General features: G+C 46.4%; 1 protein-coding gene across 1 annotated transcript in view; it reads left to right on the top strand.

Annotated features, from left to right (window-relative positions):
- The first annotated feature begins 2,756 nt into the window (after positions 1–2,756).
- LOC109296252 (aldose reductase-like) overlaps positions 2,757–10,550 on the top strand; it is a 23,308-nt gene continuing 15,514 nt past the window's right edge. The window contains exons 1-3 of the mRNA XM_019515572.1: positions 2,757–2,865; positions 7,446–7,613; positions 9,628–9,744. Of these exons, the coding sequence (XP_019371117.1) occupies positions 2,800–2,865; positions 7,446–7,613; positions 9,628–9,744 (351 nt within the window). The 5' untranslated portion in view covers positions 2,757–2,799. The remainder of the gene's footprint in view (positions 2,866–7,445; positions 7,614–9,627; positions 9,745–10,550) is intronic.

The following is a 10,550-nucleotide window of genomic DNA, read 5'->3' as shown; positions in this document are numbered from 1 at the left end:
CTGCTCTCTATGCTGCCTGGCTGCATTTCTGGCCACTTGCATGATGGCTATGCACATACACACAGCATTTACTGGTGACATAAATAAATGGATGATGCTGGCCAAAAAAAAAGATTGCCAATAATGTTAATTTTCCTTTTATCGGTGCTGATCCAATATGCCAGAGATGTATCAGTGCAGCTCTGATTATTTTTCTTTATTTTCATTTGGTGTGTGTGGGCACATCTACACGTTCATTAATGTGCTGTATATATGGCACATTAGTCATTACAGGTACTAAACTTAAACTTAATGCAATGTATTCGGTGCTACTGCACATTAGCACAGATGATTTTTTTTTGTGACGCTACTGAGCATTATACTAAGCCCATGCTAATGCACTAACATGCAGTAAATTAATCTTCTGCACACTGTCTCATGTAGCTGTAGCCTGTGTGTATGGATGTTTGTGTGGTGCTTGCCCTTGGCATTGAGGGTGGGAAGAGGCAGTTGCTGAACTTTCTGTGTGGGTCTGGGGCTTGGTTGTTGAAGTCTTTAGAAAAAGGTTGTAAATTTATGACTGGGTGTGGGTCCTCACCCACGAATGGGTTCCATGTGGTAGAAAAGTATAATCTGCACTAACATGGGATTTACTGAATGTCCATTTACACGCTCTGGGAGTCGAAGTGAGAAGCTATAACAGTTGTAGAACCAGTTTCACATCAGTGCATAACTTCATTAACATCTCCCATTCTGCTCCTATTGAAGTCAAGCTGACTTCATTAAAAGCAGTTTAGGCTAGTGATGAATGCTTTAAAAAATCTTGCCTTTTATTTTAAAGCATCTTTTCCAGCAGTGTATGAAAGCGAGTAGACAGTGGCGACGCGCAGCAGGTGCATGGAGGTGCAGGTGCACCCCCTGACAGGCCACGCTCACCACTTAGGCAACAGGCGGGGGAGCAGGTGGGAGCACCAGTGCCCCCCCCGCAAGCACCAGCCAGGGAGTAGGAGCGCCATGGCATTTCCAGAAGTGGCTGAGATTGGTCACAAGCCTTAAAATGGCCATCAACTTTTTACCACTTTAAAAAAGATCAAATTAAAGTCAGCAAGGTAATTTCAAAGCAGTGGCTGCATTTTATTTGTCATTACCATGGGGATAGCCCAAAGAGAAGAGGGAACTGAGAGAGACCACCTGATCAATGCTGCTACCAGAAGTGGTCCGTACTTTGAGACATCTATTTTGTGATTCCTAAGTTTTTTAAAAAGTGATAATAATGATAATAATAGAATACCCCAAAATAGCTCCCTAAATTCTGTAAACGTGAGTCTCCATAACAGCGAGTAGAAGGTGAGCAAGGACATTTCCCGGCTGGTAGTAAACTCCCCTCGCTGCAGGACAGGCATGTACACTACAGCCCACTTCATTTGAGCAGTGGTTCTCAAACACCTGGGAGTCAACACATGCCTTCTCCTGCCCTGTACTCCTATACTTCCATACTATGGATACTTAAAACCTGGTTAAGTCACTGCCATCAACCTTATAGCCTGAGATATGGCAGAGCAGCTCCTCACTCCTCTCCCAACACACTTTTTCATCCTTTGCCTCCATTTCTAGTTCCTTTTCCTCCTCCTGCTGTCCCATGAGGGTTGTCAACTTTGTTTGAAACTAATCCAGGAGGCACTGACTATGCGTAAGGGGTGCACGCAGGTGCACATGCACCCCCTGAGCGTGGCAGTGCACCCCCTATGAAAAGGCACCGCTGACACTGCTGGCAGTGCTTATGGGCAGTCACTGCTCGCCACCCATGCCACCAACACCCCTGGCGGTGTCTCCAAGCAATCCACCAGCACCACTGGTCAGCACTCGCCACCGCTGCCAATAGCGCCACAGCTGCCTATGGCAGCTCCACACTTACCAGCGCCATGGTCCCACTGCCAACGGCACCAGCACCACCTGCCGGAGCTCGCTGCCCCTCCCCAGCCGCTGGGGACACATGGTGTTCACGCCAGGACGTCTCCTGAACGCCAACATGCCTGCAACACAAAACCAGTGTGCCCATGTGCTCCTGTATATCAGTTAGATTACAATGCATAGATTTAACATCAGGAAGGCAAATACAAAACTTACCTTTTAAAAACCCGCTGGGCTACTGTTCAAATCAGAGTCAACATTTTATACGTATTTAAATGAATGCCCTATCATTCCTCCCCCCGGGTGCCTCTCGGGGGTCTCCTGGAGGTCTATGTAATTCCTGGAGACGCCAGGGCAGGCCGGGGGGGTTGGCCGCCCCATGTCCCATTCCTCCCTCCCCTCCCCCCCCCCAGCGGTTCTCAGGCTTTCGGGACTCGAGGCCCCTCCGGGTCCTTTGCGGCCCCGCGTTTCAGGAGCCGGTTGATCGATGGCAGCCCCCCGCCAGGGGGAACAGGGCCGCGGCGGGGACGCTCCGACAGGGACAAAAGCTGAGCCGGCCCCTGTCGGCTCCTCTCCTCACCCGCCGGAGGAGGCTGGCAGAGGGCGGCACCTGCCTCCCCGCGCCTCTCCGGCATCCGGGACTCCCGTGGCCTCAGCACCCAGCGCCCGCGGATCCGGATTGGCTGCGGGAAGCAGGGGCCCTGGGGAGCCGGATTAGCGGGGGGAAGGGGCGCTCCCCCTGACTGCGGAGGAGCTGGCACCGGTGGGCGGGACGCAGCGATGTCCCCGGGCCCAACCCTCGCCTGTCTCCGGCGGTTGGGGCGGGGCCAGGCCCTATGGAGAGGGCTGGGCCGGGCGAGGGCGGCTGCTTTTTGCTCCGGCGGCGGCGAGCGGCAGCAGGCGGGAGCCATGGCCACCTTCGTGCAGCTCAACACCCAGGCCAAGATGCCCATCCTGGGGCTGGGCACCTGGAAGGTAGGCGCGGCCCGGGATCCCTTCGCACGGCGCCCGCCAGACGCTGCCCGGGCAGATGCGGCGCCCAGCTGCGGCTGTGGAACGCCGGGGCAGATGTGCCCAGCTGCGCCGTTTCGGAGCTGCCCTCGCCGAGCGGGTGGCGGACGCTTCCGACAGGGCGAGGGGAGCCGGGTGCTGCCCAGCGCTGGGTCCTCGTCTCCCCCCCCACCCCGCTTGCAAGTAGCCGCTGTGGGAAGGAGACCGGGCCCTGGTGCTTCCTCCCAGTGAAATCCAGTCTGTTTCGCTATCGCTCGCCTGGTTTTTCTGGTGTTTTGGGGGATCCCAAAGGAAAGTTGGGAAGGCCTGCTGCTGCTGGTGGTGGTGAACTCGGGCTTTCCCTGTACAAAACCCTTCAGGATTGCCCTGGAGTCTCCAGGAAGTAGGTATAAAGCTCCAGGAGATGCTGAAAGTCACTGGGGAGATAAATGATAGGGCATTCATTAAAATAAATATTAAATGTTGAATCCGATTTATACAGTAGTCCAGTGAGGTTTTTTTTTAAATGTAATAGTCATGTGCATTTGCCTTCCTGACGTAAAGTCTATGCACCGTGACTGATATATGCATGTTTGCGTTGTGTGTCTCAGGCACGCTGGTAAATCTCCTAGAATAGATTCGAACAAAATTGGCAACCCTGTTACAAAAGCCATTCAGTTACAGACCTAAGTGCAGCAGTTCTCAACCTGTATAGACTCAAGGCACAAGCCATCACTTCCCAAAGTGTTGCAGCTGCCCCACCCCCTCCCCCATTTCAAAGCCTAATTTCATTTTATTTTATTTTATTTTTTTGAAAATCAAGTGACTCTTCTGTTGCAGAGAACTAGGGTAGGCCACAGCAGGCCAGGTTTAATACTGGATTTCTGTTTGAAGTCTCTGGATTTATCTTGTGAATCGCACACAGAGGGACACCAAACAGTGCTAATGTTGTGCAACACCTTTAAAAGGAGCTCATGGTGCCTGAAGGTGCCATTGGGCCCCAGTTAAGAGTCACTGATCTAAATGAGACTCTTTGCTTCCTGCAAAGATGCTACTCTGGCATAGGTGACTGGTAGGGGAGGTATGGGGGGGCACATGACCCCCAACAGGGCCAGCAACACCGCCACCAACTTCTGCAGGTGCTCACCAGCCTCAACCCGGCTGCCAACACTGACGCTGGCTTCTGCGGGTGCTTGCCAGCCCTGTCCCTGATGCTTACACTGGCTTCTGTGGGTGCCCACCCAGACTCAGGAGGCACCAGTTGCCCAAGGAGGCACCAGTTGCCCATGCACTGTGGTGCCTGATGGCTCCATTACTGTCGCTTTAAAAGAAAACAGATGTGCAAGAGTAACTTCCAGAAACCTCAGGTGGGCCAGAGCCCTCTGCATGCTGTACTGCATAGCATGTCCCTACTTAATGTGTATTGATACTGTCTCCCAAAAAGGAGGGAGAACATGGAGAGAAGTGTGATCCTGGCTTGTTCACCAAGGAGAGGAAATAGATGGATTCTGCTGACTTCAGACTCGATGGGACTTGAAAGAAAGTCTTTGTCTCAGCCTTTACAGCTAAAAACAAAGCAAACCAGAGATGATACCAATCTGAACTGCAAGAATATTAAGAATCTTAATTAAATGACCATGAAGAGCTTCTAAGTCCTCTGAAGGTTTCCATAGCAAGTGTAATTATTATTAGAAATCTGGCCACTTGCAGAGTATCTTGTCCTGCTAAAAAAAAAATTAACTTGTCTTGTTTAAAAAAGTGATTTCTGTCTTATGCTCGCTTTTTGTTGTTTACATTATAATTTAAATTCCAGACAGTTATGTGTAAATAGAGCTTTTTGAAGGAAAGGGGGGTAGGAAATCCTCCCGCCTGTGCTATATGCAGTGATCTCACTCTCCAGGCTTACCCCTGGTATTTCCAACCCTGCACTAATGTGAGGTGGAGAGCTGAGATGTTAACCTACTGCAGATCCCTAATGTAAGGCTCCTACAACAAACTCCAGGTGTGCACTCCAACATAGCAGTGTGCTGAGCAAGATCATATACAAAGCTGTTCATCAGCTAATATTGTTGACTGCAAAAATACAATGAGGCAAGGGTCAGCAATCCCCAGTGGCAGGCTAGTTGTAGTCCACTGAGCTTGGGGACTTTGGTGGCACTTCTGTGGGAGGAGCTTCGTCTTTGCAGTGGTCCGACAGTGAAGAGAAGCTGCGAGAGCCATATGGGTGGTGTAGGCCAGGTTGGAAGCAGACCACATTCATAGCTAAGCTCTATTAAAGTAGCCCCCCACTACAAAACATTACCAACCCCTGCAACAGAGAATTTGCAAACCTACATGTCCCAGTATCCTTTATCTGTTCATATAAGCAAACTCTCTTAGGTTTCTTTCCTCTGTATATCTTCCACTGTGACATAATAAGGAAGAAGATCATACTGATTCTGTACTAAGCACCTGACTCATCCATCCAGGCTTTGAATGCTGGTTTGTAGGTTTGCTGCCCAATATACTGAAATCTGTGCCTACATATTTCTTTCTCCCCTCTTGCTCACACTAAGAAATTGTTTTGAGCACATTTTTGAACTTCTGACTCATAAGAGTTTTTAAAAATCAAATAACGATTACTAATGATGCAGCTGGATTATGCTGTATCTACAAATGTCAGTGCCATCTGTGCAGCTTGGACAAAACCTTTTCCTTCTAATTGTTTTATCTAATAGATGCTACAACATCCAAAATCAAATATAGGCTCTTAGAAGGTAGATTAAAAAGTGATCTGCATTTTGAGTAGTCTACCCTCAAGGACTGAGTGTGGTAGTTCTCTCACTGGCTCCTCGAGTTCTTAATTTTTGCAGTCGTTCAGTTGTAACAGGGTGTAGAGCAATGCTTCTCAAGGGGGTGCCTTGAGATCCTTTTAGGGGTGATGTAGGCAACTCTACAGTGTTGCCACTCGCTGTTAGGTATGCAAACATGATTCGATCGCAAGATAAACCCAGAGATTTCGACTAGGAATTCACAGTGTTACAAACATTCTCACCTGTTGTGTTCTTTCCAAGTTCTTTGCAACAGAAGACTTGCTCTGTTGTTTTTCTGCACTTAAAAAAAACAGTAATGACTAAGGACTGGCAATTTGCAAAGGTTGCCTTCAGTCTAATAAGAGGTGCCTCATGTCGAAAGGTTGAGAATCACTAGTATAAAGAGTCCTAACCCTGATTCGTGGGGCAGTGCTTAATACTCCTCTTTCAGTCAGGAGATCAGTCCCAGATAAGTGTGCAAAATGCAGGGATTCAGAGAGCAAGGCAATGTGTGTTGTGAGAAAACAAAGCTAGCTCTAGGAAGGTCCTCTAGGACAGGGTGGAGCAAGAGGAAAAGTTTTCTAACTTTATGCAACAATTGGTATCAGTGCTTTCTGCCTTCTGGGTGAGGTAGAGGAAAGCTAACATTTTGTGTATCCTGTCTGTTACATGAAGCATTGTTTCCCAGACTGTGGGGGGTACCCCATTGTGGGGAGGGAAGCACATCATAGCTTTGAACAATAATTGGTGGCTTAAGTAGGGAGACACGAGTGGTTAACCTTACTGTAGTGTGACATAAACCCAAAACGTTTCAGTTCTGTTTCTGTCCAATTAATCTTTCAGTGGGTCAGTATCATCTACATCTCTGCAGCCTCTCTCCTGTGAGATATTTCCCATTGTCCTTATTAATAATTAGATTTTCTGTGCATTCTGTTTATGAAGCAGAACGATTTTACAGGAGAAACTGGATATTTGTATCCTGTCATCACAAATGTGAAAACTGAGGGACAGAGAGATCAAGTGATCTGGCCAACTTCTTGCAACATCAGTTTTCTAGTGGCCAGACCACAGAATTGGCTTCCTTTGAACAATTCTCCACTGCTTGGCTATAGTATAAAGTGGTTTTTTTTTAATGGACCCTAGGCCAAACTTTTGCTGTGGGATTAAGGGTGGTGTTTGGGATGCAGCCATTAAGTCAAATGGTAACTGAAAGCAGTCTAGGCATGCTGGTCCAAGCTGAGTAATGCAGCTGTGCCACCTTCAGTATGCAAGCTAGTCATCCCAAGTGTTTTTTTTTCATGCAACACTCCATGCACCATTTTAACTTAATGGCTGAAAGGTGCCCAGATGGGATGGTTATAACAGTCTCTGGAAGAATTCTGTATGTGCAAGTAAAATACAAGAGTTGGACAGGAAGGGCCCTGCTGAGCCATCAAGTTCAGTCCTTGACTTGCTTGAACAAAATCTTCTGCTTCCGTTTTATCTAGCAGATGCTATAGGTCTTAGAATCAAATATTGGTTCTTATATGTCAGTCAGTGGAAATGATCTGCATTTTGTCTAACTATGTGCCCTGAAGGACAGAGTAGTACCTCTTCTGCTGGTATATGCACATGCATATTTATGTGTGTATAAAATATAGTGGGGTTTATTTTATATATAAAAAAAATTAAAAAAAAAAACTTAATGGTGTAAAAGTCTCTTGATGTTTGCGTTTCTAGCCAAATAAGAAATGGGTACTAATGTGATGGCGCTGTATGATATGTGTGTTTCAGTCTCCACCAGGGAAGGTTGCAGAGGCTGTGAAGGTTGCCATTGATGTTGGATATCGCCATTTCGACTGTGCCTACGTGTACCAGAATGAGAATGAAGTTGGAGATGGGATTCAGAAGAAAATCAAAGAGGGAGCTGTGAAACGGGAGGACCTCTTTATTGTTAGTAAGGTATGGCTCCATGAGGAGGCCCAGATCCCAGAGAAGCAACCGTGCCCATGGTGTGCCATTTCATATCAGGGATAAAACATATAAGACAGAATTCTGTTTTACTTCATGTGCCCAAACAGCAGTTACCCAATCACATAACTGCTATTTTTGGTACTTAGAGCTTGTAATCCTATTCCACATGCAGTGAGTGTGTGTACATCCATGTGGCTAGTGAGTATGCTCAGTAGGCTGTTCTCTCCTCAGACAGGTATCTAGCTCTGTATGTATGTATGTATGTGAAGGTGAAAACAGACATCCTAGTCCCTTACTGAACACCAAGTGCCCAAAAATATTGCCACAACCAAAGATGGTCACAATGTGATGGATTGAATAGGAGAATATTTGTCCTCTTATTGGTCACTTTGAGAATTCTCATTGCAAACATGCTTCATGAATACCCCTGCATGGGATTCCTGTGGCTCACGTGCCTTGCTGCCATGCCCTGACTTGGGATGCATGTCTGCAGTTGGAAGAACGTGAATGATGGTTCCCCTGATCCTGCAGGACAGTGGCCACAACAACACTGGTAAACACCACTGAAGCAGATCAGCTGTGGTGGGACATATTCTGGCACAGCTCATTCTGCTCCAAAGACGTCATCTGTCCTGAATAGTGGCGGTGGTTGAGGAGGATGACAACCATCCTCCCATCTTTTAGCACGCTATCAGAATGGTTAAGACATTTCCACAGGATAAAGAAGACACAGGTTCTAGGGCCCTCTCACCCAGAAGGGTTGAAACCTGTATCTCGGACTTCCCAGCACAATTCTCTAACTATTGAACTGAGGATTAGGCAGTATCCAGTCCCTTCTCCAGCACTTCTTTTGAAGCTAAGCCACCGTCCTTTGCATTTAATATTCATTGGATAAAATGGAAGGAGAGCTGTACAGTAGATAGGTTTTTGCCCATTTAGTGGCAAGAGTCCAGGACATTCTCCCTTCAAATGTAGCATTCATCCTGCTGAACCATACAACTTATAGCTTGTTTGCTTCCTCCTGGCCTCATGTTTCTCTTGGCTGCCTAGAGGCAGCTTATGCATCCCCACTGCACATGAAGTAGGATAGCAAAGTTTCCATTAGCACCAAAAATGGCAGATATGTGGTTGGGTAACTGCCCTTTGGGCATGTAAAATGGAGTAGGATTCTGCCTATAATATCCTGAACTGTTTCTATATGATCAATATAGAGGGTGTCCAGAGGGGACTTTTTTTCATGCTTGGACTGGTGATTCTCTAGTGTGTGTGTCATCAATGGTGCTTTGCTGATCATTGGGAAAAGGGACAACTCTTTCCTGCTCACCATGCAAGGCTTATAATGTACAGTCTGGAGCTTGACCCCAAGTAAGAACTTAATGGCTATTAGGCACCGAGTTGTCTCCCACTTTCAGGATGGAGAAAATGTGATAACTTGTTGCCTGGCTCTCCTCCCCATCCTATATCTGGAAGGGGAGTCCCAGTGGATTGTGGGGACTTTCTTGGTCACTCCAAATCACACATTTCTGAAAAGTTTGTAGGTTCTTTTGCTTGTGTGGGTAGCAAGGGGGAGGAGGAGTTGTTGCTCTAAAATTTATCTATGAAATCAGTGGGCACTTGCAGCCTCTCATTTCCAGTCTGAGTTGTCTGGTAACTAATACATCTCATGCAGAGGTTTTCATCTTTCTCAGGTTTTAGACTGAGAGGTAAGCTTTCTTTTGCTTTGTAGTATTGTTTTATTGGAGGTGCAACTTTGAGTAAAAAAATAGTTCCTGAACTGGCAATTACTCATGAAATCAGGTTCCCAGATTCCCATTCTGGTCAAATAAGCTGCCACTAAAACTGTTAGCATCAAACAATGTTCCTCTCCCTCTGCTCCACAAGGTAAACCCTGCAAATAGAGTGATAAATAGTACATAGTTCCTGGTGTTGCCTGCTGTACATGTGATGTGTCTTTAACCTGTTTGATGATGTAATCGCTTTTACATGATTTTCTTTTTTATAGCTGTGGTCCACCTTCCATGAGAAGTGTCTAGTGAAGGGAGCCTGCCAGAAGACTCTTGATGCACTGAAATTGAATTACCTTGATCTATACCTCATTCATTGGCCCTTGGGATTTAAGGTACTAGCACATTAACTTGTTTCTTACTGACAGCTGCAGAAGGATATCATGTTATAGATCCACCCATTGTTGTGGACTTATCCCTGCAATGGGACATATCAGTACCACTCCTTATGCTTCTTTTTTAACTTTACCATATACATATCTGAGCAAATTTATCCCATCTCCCCTCCCTCCTTACCTCACAACTGAAGACAAGCATAGTAATTGCACAGAATTCTCTGCCCCTGTTGATCCAGGGAGAGAGAGGCCTAGAAAAGGCACATCTCTCTTTTGCAAGAGCAGGTTATGTTTAACCATTTGGTTATCAGTTCCTTCACTTCTACCAACTCCAGCTATGTGTATTTGGCCATGACTTGTCTTTCTACTTATGGGACGGAAAGGTGTGTTTTTGACTTCTTGATCTTGACTTAATGATCATAAGTGTTTTTCTTTTGTATTTTTCATTATACCCCTTTTTCACTGTGTGTCTAAATGCAGCATAGATTTATAGTTAACAGTTATAGGAGCCTTGTGATTGAATTCCAAGGATCATGGGACAAAAGCAAGAACTTCAGTTGTAAAACCCATATGATGACTGTGGACATGCTTGAAACCGTTGATGTCTTACTTTTCATATTGTATCTTGGCCCTTCCTTACTGTAAGAGGTTGCCAGGAATACCTTTTACACATTGTGTTCAACTCCCAAATGCTAGATGCTCTCACGTGTGTGTGTCATTTTGACTGTGGACAAAGCAGTTGAAATAAAGGGCAGTTGTGTAGGCCATCTGTAGAGGAGCTTAGGCAATAATAATAGCAAGTATAT

The sequence above is a fragment of the Gavialis gangeticus genome, unplaced genomic scaffold (genome assembly GCF_001723915.1).
Source record: "Gavialis gangeticus isolate Ggan-Ray unplaced genomic scaffold, GavGan_comp1, whole genome shotgun sequence".
Classification (NCBI taxonomy): domain Eukaryota; kingdom Metazoa; phylum Chordata; order Crocodylia; family Gavialidae; genus Gavialis; species Gavialis gangeticus.
The sequence above is the reverse complement of the archived record's forward strand: the minus strand, read 5'-3'. Positions and strand labels throughout refer to the sequence as shown.